The sequence below is a fragment of the Corvus moneduloides genome, chromosome 8, assembly GCF_009650955.1.
Source record: "Corvus moneduloides isolate bCorMon1 chromosome 8, bCorMon1.pri, whole genome shotgun sequence".
NCBI classification, from domain to species: Eukaryota; Metazoa; Chordata; class Aves; order Passeriformes; family Corvidae; genus Corvus; species Corvus moneduloides.
This window is the reverse complement of record NC_045483.1, coordinates 34,289,727-34,305,189: the sequence shown is the minus strand read 5'-3', so window position 1 is coordinate 34,305,189 and position 15,463 is coordinate 34,289,727. Positions and strand designations below refer to the sequence as shown.

At 50.3% G+C, this 15,463-nt stretch overlaps 1 protein-coding gene across 1 annotated transcript in view; it reads left to right on the top strand.

Annotated features, from left to right (window-relative positions):
* Positions 1 to 15,463, top strand: part of LOC116447713 (hydrocephalus-inducing protein homolog) — a gene marked incomplete at its 3' end in the record, with an annotated part of 75,887 nt that overhangs the window by 13,145 nt on the left and 47,279 nt on the right. The window contains exons 7-17 of the mRNA XM_032117173.1: positions 467 to 659; positions 1,759 to 1,858; positions 3,481 to 3,599; positions 4,794 to 5,017; positions 6,917 to 6,984; positions 9,137 to 9,369; positions 10,170 to 10,270; positions 11,509 to 11,644; positions 12,078 to 12,242; positions 13,107 to 13,259; positions 15,103 to 15,341. Of these exons, the coding sequence (XP_031973064.1) occupies positions 467 to 659; positions 1,759 to 1,858; positions 3,481 to 3,599; positions 4,794 to 5,017; positions 6,917 to 6,984; positions 9,137 to 9,369; positions 10,170 to 10,270; positions 11,509 to 11,644; positions 12,078 to 12,242; positions 13,107 to 13,259; positions 15,103 to 15,341 (1,731 nt within the window). The remainder of the gene's footprint in view (positions 1 to 466; positions 660 to 1,758; positions 1,859 to 3,480; positions 3,600 to 4,793; positions 5,018 to 6,916; positions 6,985 to 9,136; positions 9,370 to 10,169; positions 10,271 to 11,508; positions 11,645 to 12,077; positions 12,243 to 13,106; positions 13,260 to 15,102; positions 15,342 to 15,463) is intronic.

The following is a 15,463-nucleotide window of genomic DNA, read 5'->3' as shown; positions in this document are numbered from 1 at the left end:
GTAGGGAACAGGGCAGGTCCAAAATGAAGGAAACAAAGAGTGATGCTGGTGACCTGTAGCTGCAACCCAGCTTCGCCTCCTCTTCCCAGGGAAGTCCTGCAATGGGTGCTCCTTGATCTTGATCTGCCTCCCCTGAGGAGCTCAGTGGTAGGAAAAGCCACTTGAGGTGGCTGGTGGATTCCCCTCAGCTGTGGCAGAGGTTTTGAGCCAGGAGGTTCTCTTGAGGGCTGCTGGCTTTCGAAACCTCTCCTGAGCTTGTAAGTGTGGAGTAAAACTGCGTGCTGTGCCAGTGAACAACAAGTGATCCTCTGATCCATTTGGGACCCCGTGGCTCGGGGTCAGCCCCTTGCTGAGGAGCTGCTGCTGCTACTCCCCAGGTGCTTTGCTCTCCTGCACTTACACTGATCTCTGCAAATACGTGGCTTATTAAACGATCTGCTGGGTTTGTCTCTCCCTGCGGCTGCAGGCTGTGTTATTTGCTTAGTCCGGAGAAAGAGGTCTGGCTGGAAAATTTACTGGAGGAGAAAAGAATAATGGAGGAGTGGGGCACTTGTGAAGATCGCACTGCCAGGCTGAGTGACATAGTCGATGAGGAGATGGCAAAGGTGCAACAAGACCCCATACTGTTCTTCAATAACTTTTTTTCCATTGAACCACTGGTGAGTGATAGCTGAGAACCTCATCTCCTCTCCCTCTTCCTCATCCCTCCCCCCTTCCCATCACCTCCCCCCCCATGTGGTCACTCGGCAGATCCTGAGCTGGCTTGATGTGCTGACAGGGAAGACATTGAGTTTCTGGTGAGGCTAGAGAGCTCGCTCCTAAAAGCATTTCTGCCCTGCGGGCTCAAGGCAGGGGTGGGAGCCTGACAAAGCCAAGCCCTGCTCCTGGGGCTCGACCTCAAGGGCACTCCGTGCGTGTCCTTGCCATGTCCACAGGGACCAGTTATTGTAGGTAGGGGCTCCCCCAACACGTGGTGTGTGGGGTTTAGCAGGGGTGCTGGAGCACTGCCAGTTCACATGTTGACCTGAAGAATGCAAAAAGGAAAAGGAGGCCAAATTCAGCGCAAGGTTAATCACAGAAATGCCAATCCCTTCGTGTAACCACGACTTGCACTGTTTCTGAGTCTCCCTTCCAGTGTCATCTGCGAGCCTGGACACAAGGCTGGCAGGTTTAAATGGGCTTTTTGGGTTCCGTTGCACAGAGGGACAGAAAACCTTTTCCTTTTCTGTTTATGCAAGCAAAGCCCCACCTCCTTCCATCAATCAGAGCCCTGATTCTGAGTACTGGCATAGTGAGAGATGATGAATGCCTAATGTCTGCACAGTGCAAAATCCCTTCTCATCTTGGAGTAAACCCTAGAATAATCCCAAGCTCTGCTTTCTTTCAAAACAGGTTAAACTAATATTTTTATTTCCAAGGAAGGGGATCGTGTTCTCTTCATGGTTACTCCTGGTGCCCATCTAAGGCCAAGAGCCGCCAGTGCACAATGGCAGTTACACACCACTGTAGCTGCCAGCAGTGTGAAATCACCAAGAGCTGTGTCAGAGCAGCAGGAATATTGTGGAGAGTGGGAGCTCATCGGCTGAGCATTAAGAGCTCCCAGCGGTGTGTTGAGCTTGGTTTGGTTTCCTCAGGCTCCTTGTGTTGTTCACTCCTGCCTCAACGGTGATGCTCTAAATAAAGGCTTACAGGACTGTGGGTGAAAGCAAGAAATGTGATGTTAGAAGATAAGTGGTTTGCTGTCTCTTTCTGTTTTAGGAGGGAGAGATCAGGCCAAATTGTTCGGCCAAAATCAAGGTGACCTTTAAACCCCAAGAAGCGCTAGAGTATCGAAGTGTGGCTTACTGCAACATCACAGGTACAGCTCCTTTCCCCTGCTCCTCTCACCCACAGTGAAGCCATGGTGCAAGCCTGAGCCCGTTGGGCTCCCATGTAACTGCTGGGAAGAGTCTGTGGTCAGTGGGGCAGTGCTGGCACATCCCCACTGTCCCTGCAGCTTCCAGGGAGTCTCCTGTGCAAGGCCAGGGCTCAGAGCACTGTGTCTGGATTACTGATCCCAGAACAACCCAGGCAGTGCAGGGAGAAGCTTTCATGCCATGGCTTTGCCAGCATTTCCTCAAAGGCCGAAGAGCTACAGAGCAGAAGAGCTTTAGTGAATGAGCACTGAGTCCCTCTAGACCACTGACCTCCAGGATGGCTCCATTTTACATGGATCCATCATCAGGCAGTGGGAGCTGAGTTAGAAATGTGCTCCCTGACCCTGGATCACCTCCCACTGCCCAGACACCACCAGACCAGAGGTGGCTGAGGCCCGCAGAGCCCAGGGTGTTTGTGGAAGGACCACCCTTGGCCAGCACCTGCTTCTCTCCTGTGTGGGAATTGTCACCTTGCAGCTCTCAGTCTGTGGAAATAGAACACAGTGCTGAGTGTCAGAAGCTGAGGGCTTTGGCAACAGAGTCCTGTGCTGCTGGGCCACCTACAACACCCAATTTGCCAGGTAGCAATTGCCAAACTCTTTCTGAGCTTTGTGCCTTCACTGGATGGATTTCAAAGCTCCTCTAAGTGCATGGGAAGGAACCCATAGAATCATGTTAAGTATGTTAAGGATGGAATGGACCTTAAAGATCCTCTAGTCCCAAGCCCCCTGCCAGGGACAGGGCCACCTGCCACTAGACCAGGTAGCTCCAAGCCCCATCCAGCCTGGCTTTGAACACTTTCAGGGCTGGAACCTCCACAAATTTCCTGGGCAACCTGTTCCAGTGTCTCCCCAACCTCTCAGTAAAAAATTTCTTCCTAGTATCGAACCTAAATTTCCTTTCTTTCAATCTGTACTCATTACTCCTTGTCCTGTCACTACAGGACATCAGAGGTGTTTTAAACTCAGCAAACTGGTGGCAAAATGAGAAACCAGCCCAAGGAATGGGTTAGAAATTGGAAGTCAGCCCTAAGGGCTATCTCCTGAGAGAAGAAAAGGGTCCATATCAATAGCCAGAGATCTGCCGGGATGAACCACGCTTCTCATAGAGATATAATGGAACTCTGTTTATTCTATTGTCAGACCCATAGTTACACTCTAATTCCTCAAGCACACATAGGCAAGCTCCATACTATTGGGTTACAGCTACTGTTCACACGGCCTTTAATAGCAAGCGATTGGTTACAGATTAACATGCACGCGACTAACTAACATGAGTCTTTCTCTTTCTGTGGTCAGCATCCCCCTCCCCAACATCCTGTCGGCTTGCCACATCAGCATTGCTCCTCTCTTTTTTCCCTAGTCAAGGACAGTTCACTAATATAGCTTGGATTGTGCACGTACACATGTCCCTGTTCACTCAGCCATTTCTCTGCACATATCTTCTCTTGGAGCATCAGGAGCTGGTTGCATCCAGCTCAGAGTCAGGGACAAGCATTGAGGCAGCCTGAAAAATACAGGATAACAGAGAGAATTATTGTACTGAAATGGACATCCTTCCACAGGCCGTGAGACCAGGCTGCCCCTGAAGCTCAGAGGGGAAGGCAAAGGACCCTGGGTTGAACTCAGCTATCATACACTGAACCTTGGGAAGATTTACGTCAACACACCCCACACCTATGAGGTGAGTAGCAGGGTTGGGGTGGATCCTGATGGGTCCTGAGGCAGCAGCGAGCCTGGTGGACCTGTGGAATTCCTGGCAACTTGGGCAGTTGTGAGCAGGGAATATTTGACGTACTTCTCAAATCTGGAGGGGTCAGAAAGGCGTGTCTGCTGTTCATGAAACCCCAAGCCCTGATTTTTGTCAGCCTTCCTTGGCCATCAGCTGGGAGGCTTCCTGCAAAACCCCTTGGCCCATGAAAGCAACACTGGGTCAAAAAGCTGCATGTGCAGAGGCTTTTGTTCCAGTCCCAGGCACAAATCAGCTTTGTGCTCAGGCTGTCCAAAAGCAGCTGGAACAAACTGGCTGCATTTGAGTTCGAGTCCAGTGCAAAGAGTTTTCAGTCCAGTGCCTCCTGCCTATTCCTGGCAGTCGGAGGAAAGCCATCCACCCTCCTGGCTCAGCACTGGTCAAGGGGCTTGGGAGTTCTTTCCCTTGCTGAGCAGTCCTTCACCACACTTCAGCCTTGGTGCATCTCTGGCTCTAGAAAGGGGAAAGTGTTCCTGGGGAAAAAAGTAAAGGAATTTTCTACCTATTTGCCTCCACCCCAATACTGTCAAGTTTGCAAAAAACAAAACAGAACAAAACAAACACAACAAAGAGAGCAACTGAAAGAGGTAGAAAATGAGGCACTACATCATGCCAGACACTTTCAAAAGCTTGGCTGGGGAAGGGAAAGGCACCCTGAGTTTTCTTACCAAAAGATGGTGCTGTCTATACATTTTCGTGCTGGTGCCTCATTGTTTATCAATGAATTGTTTCCGTGATCTGAGAAAAGGCGAATGAGTAGATGGTCCTGTTGGAGCTGTGCTAACCAGGGCAGCAGCAGCAGCAGCTCTGTGGTGATTCACTATGCAGCTGCAATCACCTCACGTTGCTCCCAGGGCCAGGTCTGAATGAGCTTGGTGATGCTGACCAGAGGTGGACTGCTCTGAGTCCATGGGATAACCCCGGGGTGACTCTGGTTAAGTGAAGTTACCAGTGCTTTGCATGAAAACCCAAAGGCAGAACTTGTCCTGTTGTATTTTTTTGTCTTCTGTCGTTCAGCAGCACAAAGCATCTTCTGCCTTTTCCGGGTGTCAGTTGCTTCATTAGAAAATAACTCCCAAGAAGGGAAGATTCCACATGTATTTCCATTTCACTTTCTTGCTGCTGCAGGTGGATCTGATTAACAAGGGCCCTATTGATGCTCCCTTCACCTTCGTGCCTCCAACTGCACATGTGGCCAAGTGCTTCGAGTTTGAGCCCAGGAAGGGCATCATTGCGCCAGGCGAGAGACAGACTATTCAGATCTCCTTCAAAGCCACCGTATTGGGGATGTTTGATGAAGAATTCCAGTTCAGTGTGGCTGGATCTCCTATGCCTGCAGCACTGAGAATCAAGTAAGGACTCTGGGAGCTTGGTGAGCCCATCTCTAGCTGACTCTGGGACATCCCCACTTACCTCAGTTTGGGGTGGAGCAGAGAAAAAAGATGTTTCCTGAGGTCATAATCTCTGCTCTGATCCTGACATTGCCTTAGTGTGAGGATGCCTGCTGGCCTGTGTGGGTACCTGGGAGCTGGAGTGACTCCCCCCTGCAGGGATCTCCGTCTGCCCTGGACCATGGCAGGCAGTGGGATGGATCAGCTTTGGGCAGTAGCTGCTCCGGCATGTCCCACCTGAACAAGCAGCAAGGCCTCCAGGGCTTTGGAGATGGGCCAGCCTGGGTGATTGTGCGCCAGAAGCAGCATTTTTAAAATCCTCTGATAACAATTGGTCCCAAAGGGGCAGCAGCAGCCTCACCTCAGCTCTCATGCCCATGCATGGAGACAGGCTGAACTCCCAACTCCTGTGCAGAGAGTGCTCTGGTACCTCCTCTCCACAGCCAGGAAAGGGCTGATGTGGGACAGGGAACTCTGCAGCAGGGACCGTCACAAGAACTTGGCCTTCATCCCATGGGCTGGTGCCATTGCAAGAGATAATCCTTGCCAGCAAAAGGGAGAAGGGGTGATAATAGGGGAGGCAGAGCTCACTTCTCAGAACCACAGCAGCGTGAGGGCTTGTCCCTGCTAGCCTGAGCCGTGTGCTGGTGGGATAATGTAGTGTAAGCAGGAAAGCTGATGCTGGCTGCTCTGGAGCTTTGGAGCTAGGCTGCTGCTGTTGGAGGGCACTGGGTCAAGGCAGTAAAGAAATGAAAGCAATCTGCAGTCGGTTATACCTTGTATAGATGAGGGGAAATGGATGAAAAAGAACAAGAAGGTTATTACTAAGCAAGAGGAAAGTGGTAAGTAGGTCTGCCCATAGTAGAGAAACAATTCTGCTGGCTTTGTTTTTGGAGGAAAAGTGCTGGGTTTTTATTTTGGAACTCAAAAGGGAACCTTTTAACATCAAATAATTGATTCTCCTCTGTCCCTCCCCCAAACTGGTCATGGGCTGTTACTGCATAAGCAGCTTTCTCCTTGAGCAAGGCGTCTCTTGTTGACGTGCATAGAGCAGAGCCAAGGGCAGTCCTGTGAATACAATAGAAGGCACAGTTCACTGGTGCTTGATTTTTAACCAGAAGCCAGAGTGGGCATTGAGTGGCATCGACCATTAAATAAACTTGTGAGTGTTGTGCAGCTCCAAGTGCTGATTTCAATGGATGTTGGTGACTTTTGGAGATTGTGTCTGCTGAGTTCAAGGGCAGGTGAGGTGGTGTGGTAGATTGAGGACACCCATGTTTGGTTGTTTAAACCATTGCTCTTGGCTGTGTCAGCTGATGCACTGGGGACGAGCTGGTCCTTTCCTCTTAAGATTCATTTGTCCACTGAGTAGAATTGCTGCTGCTCTTTTCAGAAGATGTTTGGGGCTCCCCTGGCTTCATGTCTCAAAACTCTGTCTGTAATTACTGTGTGGGTCCTGAGAAAGCCCCATGGAAACACCAGTTACAGCTAAGAAGTAGCAAATCAGGGAAGGTGTGGCTGGAAAGGCTGGTTACAGAAGTCCATCCCATTTCAGATGGGGAAACTGAGGCACAGAGCCATGTCTGGGTGTGTGTTCAGGGTCTTTCATGGGACCAGCAGCAACTCTGGGGCACTTCCTGCCTGCCCTGTGCCCAAAGCCCCATCAGGGGCTGTTGGCTGCTGACCACTTGGCTTTGGCTGCCTCCTGTCCACGTGGACACTGCTGAGCACATGGTGGTGTGCTGGTTTGAAACCCATGGTGCCCCTGACACCAGGTTTTCTGCCCCTGAGCCACGCCAGGCGGACGCTTTGCAATTCCCTTTAACCAAGCCATTGCCTCCTCTGTCCTTGTCATCGCAGGGGGTGCATCGATGGACCGAATTTACACTCGGACGTCAAAGAGATTGACTTTGGTGACATCGCCTTTGGTGAGTGTTCCCTGGGCTTGGACGCAGCGTGAGGGGTCTGTGCATTCCAAAATTGAGCACGTAAGAGCATCCATCACTCACGTTCTGCCTCTTCAGGGTGTGAACTCCAGGGCTGCTGGTGCCTCAGGTAGCATTTTGCCATCGTGAGATCAAATAAAACCAAGGAATAGAATGTCAGTATGTTCTGGTGTGTCTCTGTCCTGGTTTAAAAGACAGATGTCTGCCAAGAAAGGCAGGGATCTTCATGGAATGGAAAGATGACCCCCTCCCTCCAAATTATTAAACCTTTGAAATTACAGGGCTTCCAGGCAAAGATCTGGGAAAAGGAACAACAGGTCTTTACTAGAATAGATCAGGACAGCACAAACAACAACACAATAACAGAAGATTCCAACCCGCCGAGTACTGTGTTTCCCTTTGGGTGCGATTATGATCCCAGGCAGGAGGAGCTGTTGGCTCTGGTAGGGCAGTGATCCTCTCCCAGCTGGCATCGGCAGGGAAGGAAGCAGGGAAATCACTCCTTTTGCAAACTCAGGGGCAGCAGGCAATCTCGGCCCTGCTGAACAGCAGCAGGCAGGAGGGGGGAAGGCAGGCAGGTTCGGTCGTAGTGCCGAGTTGCAGTGTAGCGGAGTCCTGGGGCCGAGCACACAAGCTCCCGCAGCTTCCCGATCCCTGAGAGGAAGGAAGGAAAGGTCCGCTCCCTGAGAAATCTCAGGTCTGAGTTCACAACGGCTCGCGGCATCACACCACAATTCCTGAAGAACCCCGAAGGCAAAAGCCCACCCCCACAGCCAAAACCCCCCAAAACCTCTCTCCCCCTCCCCAGACCAAGGGAAAAATTCACTACGAAGCCTGAACCCATAACAATGAAGTTCATGAACTTTTTAAAGAAAATTCATTGCCTTCGTGAGCTGCTTCTTCCCCTCCCTGCATCAGCACTGAGGCACTTGTTAAGCTGCCTTTTGAATAAATGAAACAAGAAAGGCAGCAGGTAGAAACATGGTTCCATAATAGGAGATTGATCCTATTGCTTAATCCAATTTCATTCCTAAGGTCCCTTCAGCTGCAGGCAGCTGTTGTGTCTTTGCTTCTTTTCAACTGTTGACTGTTGTCTGCATGTGGTGACCTCAGTCTCGTTTGAGGTTGTGACATCTGTGTTTGTCCTTCTTGTGCCTCTCTGCCTGTGTGCTGGAGTCACTGCTGGAGCCGGCAGTGGTCCCTGTTGATGGGCACGGAGGAGCTCTGGCTGTGCCTGCTGTTGGTTTTTCCCCCCAACCTGTGTTCAAATGACTCTTGGTGAGAAGCCTGGGGAGAAGTCTCCTCTCCACAGAGCTGGCCAGCCAAGCCAGATGTCCACTGCAGAGCAGGTTGTGGCTGGTGTTTGCGCTCTGCAGGACACCCCCACCATGCGTGGCTGTATCTCTGGTATTCCAGTATGGAAAGCAAATCTCAGAGCTGAAGTGGGGTAAACCCTTGCAGGCAGCAATCCCAGTGAGCGGCATGGGTGTGGGTGTGATGTCCCCATTTGTTGGGTGAGGTGTGATGTGGTTCCTAATTGCGAATCTTGAAGCAAGGCTCAGGTTTACCTCCAGTGGAGTGGGCCTGAGCTGTCACGTGCTCAGTCTGTTTGGCCCAAACCAAGAGATGCCTTAAGGATCCTGCAGGAGAAACTGCATTAGGGTGCTTTGTAACACGTTCTGTTTCCTGATTCCATCCTCACTTTCTTTTGCTGTAGCTTCTTCTCAATGACAGCTCATTGTTGATACATCTTGAAAACAGTGGCAGTGTTGGCAGACTTAACAGGGAATTTTACAGCTTGAATTTTCAGAGGTGAATGCTTGGTCTGGGTGCACACTCATCAGTGAGAAATAACTGGTGCTGGTTTGGAGCAGGTGAGGGACCTTCTCCCCATGTGAAAGAGAGAAACTTGTGGTGTTCAGCAGGGCTAAGAGTGGGCATTTTCAAGGCAGCAGTCTGGGATCAGTGTCAAAGGGAACTAAGTGACGATTAATTCTTCATGCAGCTGCTCGGTGACCTGTAGTTCAGATAACAAAAAGCTAAATTCCAAGCACACTTTCATCCTACCAGGATATTCACACCAGGAGTCATGATGTAATTGGTGCCTAAATGGATATTTGTGTCCTTTTCCTAGGTGTTCCCTACACCAAGAGCTTTCGCCTCACTAACACCTCCCCAGTGTCCCTGACGTTCAAGCTCCGCATGTCGGACGATGGTTCAGGGCCTGTTGTTACCTGCCATGATCAAATGCGCAACAATACGGACCCATCCTGGAGGAAGGGAATTCATTTCTATGTGGAGCCAAAGGAGTTTACATTGACTCCCAGCCAAGGGACCATCCTCCCCCAGGGACACCAGGATATTGAGGTATGATGGGAAGAGTCCAGCCGGTGGGGCTGAAGGAAGCTTCACTGGAGTGTGGGAGGGCTTTAGCTCTGCCAGCTTTGGGCATCGTGTGCGTGAGAGACCTGCACCGGTGTGAGGCCTCTGTTAGCTGGGGTGCTGGTGATGCTCCTGAAGGAGCTGTTTTGTCTCCAAAATCACAAGCTGAAACCGTGTACCAGATGATCAGTACAGAAGCCGTTCTTGTGCTTTTGAGAGAGATTTCTTTGATTGAAAGTGGGCAGAGGAAGGATGAGGACAGGAGGTGGCTGTTAGAGAGATGTCACTGTATAAAGCAGTTTGCTTTTCTTCCTGGTCCCATTCTCCTCTCCTGGAGAGCAGATGAGTTGTGTTCACTGCAGGGATCTCCAGGGGAGACAGAAAAAACTCTGCTGCCATGAACTGCCCAGCCCCTGCTGGGCCACACTTTGCCCTCCATTTCTTGCTGTAAAGCTGAACTCGTTCTGTTCAAGACAACGGATTTCTTCTGCATTTCTGTCACTGCAATCAGATGGGCCCCTTAATTTGAATGCAGTGGTGCATAGAGCCTTACTCTAATGTTTTAATTTAGCTGACCTATGCCCTGATAGAAGGGTGTGTTTAACAAATCCAGTATTGCCAGAAGGCTTGTGTTACTCCCAGAGACTGTGCTCTCTACACATGGACCAGCAGAAGAATTAAGGCAAAATCCTCCCTTTCCTTACCATGAAACAAGAACTGGAGGACACCACACATGGGCAATGAGCTTTTGTAAGGAAGGAGTTACTGCTCTTCTCTTCCACCAGGTGACCCTGTGTTCCAACACCATGATGGAATACTACCGGCGTATCCTGGTGGACGTGGAGGGCGCTGGCGAGAAGGTGTTGTCACTGACCGTCATGGGCAGGTATCAGCATTTCCCTGGCCTCTCCCAGCACGCTGCCTTGCACAGGCTTTGCTGGCTGCAGCTCTCAAGGAGAAGTTTTGCTTAATGACCTCGTGTTCTGCCCAGCTGGACATGAGAACTGCAGTACTTGGAAAGCAGCCTGTGCTGAAAAGCACCCCTGCTCCCACCCCAGCATGATCCTGGGCCTTTTTCTAAAAGGAACAGAAATGATATAATTTATTGGCCTGGTTTTTGGTGCTTGAGGTGGAACAAATTTGCCAAGGGCCTCCTCTCCTTCTTTCTGCAAGAGGTGGAGTTGTGCTGGGTTGTGAGCACCCTGCAGCATTGGTTTGGGACACAGGGAGCAGCCTGCCGAGAGTCAGGGTCTGGTTCTGTTAATGAGGGCACTTGCCAGTGGGGAAGTGGCTCACAGCGAGAGTGGTGAGGGCAAGATCTTATGAAGGGAAAACAGCCCTTGATGTGGCAGGTCGGCTCTAGTTTTTCTCCTTCCCTCTGCTTCCCATTTTGAGCTTTAATGTTCTCAGGCTTAACGCAGAAGTTGTTCTTGCTGCAGCCAAATTCCATCCTGCTGTGCTGCTGTGGACATCAGTTTAATGACAAGAGGGATGCAGCTCCCTCTCCCAGGCAGAGCCGTCCGGGCAGTGCCTGGGCAGCAGTTTTGTCAAGCAAGTGCAAATGGGGACAGTCAGTGTAGAGAGCCATGGGGTGAAGGACCAAGGGAGACGTAGGAGGTGGGAGAGGGCGATCACCCACTCCGTAGGGCAGGTGGTGGCTTGTGCCCTCCAAGGCTGGGGCAAGCCAGCTGACTTCTCAGGCCAGGGCAACAGCACCATGGGAGAGAAGGGAGTCATTTTTACTGAGACACTGTAGTCTGGTGTTCTTTGAGCCTTGGTGAGCACTGGTCCTTGTTGGCAAGGCTCCTCCAGAGCTCATGGATCACTGGGACTGTTACAGGAGTCCTTTCAAGCCTTCTTGGGTAAAGGAGGGGCTGAGGCAGCTGTGGGACAAGTGCTCTGCCTGCGCCACTTGGCAGCCTCTGGGTGCTGCGTCTCAGAGTTTGCCCCTCCTTGACAAGACATGTTTGAGTGGGAAGGCTTTGAAGGCAATTTATCACTGTAGGGCTGTTAAATGTTGATTTGACAGTGACAAATGTGTTACGCTCCATTTCACAATCTTCAGGGGTAAACGTTCTCCATCCTCAGTATCTCTGATTCCCTTGGGGCCACCTCTTTCCCCAGATGCATCGTTCCTAAGCTGACAGCGTACCCCTACATCCTGTGCTACAATGAGTGCCATCTGAAGGAGCCGTACAAGAAGAAGTTCCTCATTGTGAATAACAGCCACATTGCTGCCTGCTACGGGCTTATTGCCCAGGTTTGGCATCGTGTCCGCCTCCTCCTCTCCAATATTATTGAGGAGATTATTAGGGGAAAAAAAGGGTTTGGTTTGCTGGTTTCTATTCAATCTTAAAGATCTGCTGAGAACAAGATCCTACCTGAATGTAAACTCTAGGGTGCAGTTTAACCTCCTGAGGAAGCAGTTCATGTTCTAGTCTTCAGGGTGTGGGAGATCTTAGAGGGTTGTGAAAAGCTGCTGCATCCACAGACACCAATGCCTGTGCTGGCAGCCTCCTTGCAGGACCCCCTGAGAATGCTAAGCCTTCAATTCTTGCATCTCGTTTGTGCCTTTCACCTTTGTCCTGGGGATTTTTAGAAGTGTGTGTGAGTTGCCATTGTGGTGGATGTTAAGGTGTTTAAAGTTTCTTCCAAGGTCCCTCTGAAGTTGCATTTGATTCTGTCCCTTCTAGGAACGCAAGGAAGATACTCCTGTGTTCTACTCCAGCTCCAAACCCTGTGGGATAGTCCAGCCTTTCAGCACAGCAGAGATTCCAGTTACAATTGAAGCCCAAAAATTGGGCAAGTATGACACCAATGTCCTTATTGGCGTGTTCGGGGATGAAAGAAACCCGCTGGTGAGTGCAAGGGGAGACGTGTGCCTTTGTGCAACTCATCCTGGCAGGGTGCAAAGCATACAGGGATTCTTCCAGGGAAAACAGGCACAGGCTGGTGTGGAGAAGAACAGAAGGGATTGGTGGCATAAACATGCCTTATAGGTGGTAATCTCAGTGTCTGACACAGCATATAATTCATCTAAGCTGGAATCAAAGATAATTTTAATTAATGAATCTTTAAAATGCTATTAACTTTGGAAACATCTGTTTAAAAATGTCTTGTCATCTCAAGAGGATGTCAGAAGATTTCTGGGAACCTTGAGCTTTCTGTAAAAGAAAGGAAAGCTGGCATTTGGAAAGTAGTTGCAAGGATTTAAACGTCTTAAAACATACAGAAATGATGATGCCAAATCCCCTGGATGGCACCATCACACTGGGCCAGTGTGGCACTGCATGTAAGTCAGTCAACAGGAGGGCCAGGCAGTGCAGGCTGTGGCAGGGAGCCTGAAGTTTGACAAAACAGTTGCTTTTAACTATCACGCCCCTTACCTTAAAGAGGAGGGTTTCTCCCCCCCAGAATAACCAGTTGTTTAACTGTCAGCCTGCTCTTAACTACAGATTTCTTGCAAAGCTTTTACCTTTGGGCCAATAATTTGTAGTTTGAAACTTTCTCTTACCTTAATCCCTTATTTGGAGGTGAGTATGTCTTTTTTTCCCTGCCCCCCCCTCCCCCCCCAAAGCCCAGCATTTCAGCTGGAGAGTGGTAGTTGTCCCTAAAGAAATAACTTGAGCAGGATTGAGCTGTTTAAGCTTTTTTACCTTTCACTGTTGTGGTTTGTTTTGGTTTTTTTTTTTCAAATCTTTCTTGCCTGCTTTCTGGAACAGAGACACGTTTTACGGTGCACTGGAACGTGGGCAGGTATCTACCCAAGTCCAAGACTGATAGAATTTGGCAAGATCCCAGCACTACATCATAATACACAAACCTTGGAGCTCGTCAATGAGGGTTTAGTCCCTGCAGAATTCAGGATGGAGGTCGTAAGTATCTGTGGGGCTGTTTTCCAGGGAAATTGACTGGTCAGTAGAAGCCATTTCTTGGTTTTTATATGCAAGATTGCCATATTGCCCTGTGTGAGAGGAGGCAAGATACTCCAATATTCCATCTGAGCAAGGCAAGAGGAACCTGGCTCTGGGCTGGTTTTAGCTGGGGCAGCCCTCAGTGAAATCAGGTGCAGAGGTGTTGGAGCAGAAATGAGTCTGGATTGTGTTGACAAGTACTCCCTTAATTTTGTGGGAAGTCTTTAGCTGTGTGCACACTTTTGGAGCTCTGAGATCAAGAGAAGCCTGTGGCCCTTTGCTCCTGAGAGGGCACGGACTTCCCTATGGTTCCCCCGTTCCATCCACATTTGCTTTGTGCCAAACTTCTGTTAATGGCAGAAACCAGGGTGTGAGATCTGCCTTCAAACTGCTCATGGGGAGGCAAGTTTCAGACCTCCTGTGGGTCAAACCAGTAGGGCTGTCTGCACAAAGACGTGTGGGGGTTGTGCATCTCCACAGCCTGTGATCTCTATGGCATTGAAGAGCATCTTTGTGGACCAGCTGCAGAGAAAGGCTGTTTAATTTGTGGAGGCTTGCATAGGGCAGAAGGAGCTGGGGCTGCTCCCCTGGCAGGGTGAGCAGGGCTGGTACAGCCAGCAAGGGCTTGTAGGCTGGGGCCAGGGCTGGGTGGGATGTGCTCCCTGCTGGAGGGGGAGATCTGGGAGGGTCTTGAGGTTTGTTCTTCTCCATGCTGGGTGGGTTGAACTTGTGGAGCTGGTTAAAACCTGACACTGTGGACTTGTTTGTGTCCGTGGATAAAGCATCGAGCCATGTGGGAGAGTCCAGGCTCAGCCTCCTGGGCCAAAGAGGAGCAGGGTGAATTTTCCTCTTGCTGCTTTTCCAGCTGTTTGGGGCATAAACAAACGTAAGCCCAAAGTGGGGGATTTCCAGGGCAGCTTTTCCTGCCTCCACAATGAAATTCTGCTCTCCAGCTCTGCAGGGAGCCGAGCACCTTGGCTGGGTGGGCCTGGCATGGAAAGGATGGGTTTGACATGCTCGTACCAGGCCCTGGCCTGCAGAGCCAGCTGTCACTCCAGCTGTGCTGCTGTAAGGCCTCTGCTCTCTCCCTGGGGCATTTCCAGCTCTCCTGCCCCATCTGCAGAGGGAGGTCCATGAGAAACCAGAGGACGAGAATGCTTAGGAAAAGGCCATGCCATGCCCACAGGGCACGTCTTGCAGGTGTTTTCCTGCTTCCTGCTTTGGTGCTCTGCTCTTACAATTTAGAGCTGACTTTTCCAAAGCAGAGGGCACTGGGGCACCCCTCACAGCTGATGGTCAGTGGGAAGCAAGGGCTTTGGTCCTTTAGGGGATGTTGAGAAGCACTGACGGTCACTTGGGAGAGGAGACTTTGGGGTTTTGCTCAGCTGGCTTTGCAGAGTTATTCCTCAGGCTGTCAGCAGTGTCCTCCAGCTGTGTGGCTGCTGGGGTGGGATTTGAGCAGTCCTGACTTCCTCCGGCCTTGAGCCTTTGTGAGAAGCCAGGAGAGAGAAAGTAGCTTTCCTTGGCATGCACTCCGGAGAAAGACTGGGGAAGGAATACTCTCCTGAGGATAAGCGTCCCTTGGGTTGGGCAAAACTGGGTTAATTGGGTGAGTCCATTAAAGGAGAGGAAAATACAGGTTGTATAAGCTCTGCTGTTGCCAGATACTGTAGCTTATATTTATAGAGAAATTAAGCCTTTATTATTTTTACCCTCCCCTCTTTAGTCTTTCCTTTTCTTATATCCCACAAGAGACCAGGCTGTATGGTTTCCATCCTAAATGCATATTATGTTTGTCTTACAGACTCACAAACCCAACGTCTTCACTGTTGATCCCAGTAAAGGAGTGATCCCCCCTAAGACTGAGATTATTGTGACTGTCACAGCAATCCCGGATGACACCGGGCTTTTTGCTGACATAGTGGAGCTGTTCATTGGCGACAGCCCTTGGACCACCTTCTCGATCACGGCTGAGGGCATTGGCACAACTATTGTAACAGATAAACCATTCCCCCCAGAGATCAACTTGGGATACCAATTCAGGTAGGAGATCTCTCTGCTCCCACCTCTCCTCCTGTCTCAGCAAGGAGCAGTTTTGCTGTCATCCTTCAGGCAAGATCTTCTTTAGTGTTCAAGGCCCTGACTCCTTCCCTGAAGGCAGAGAT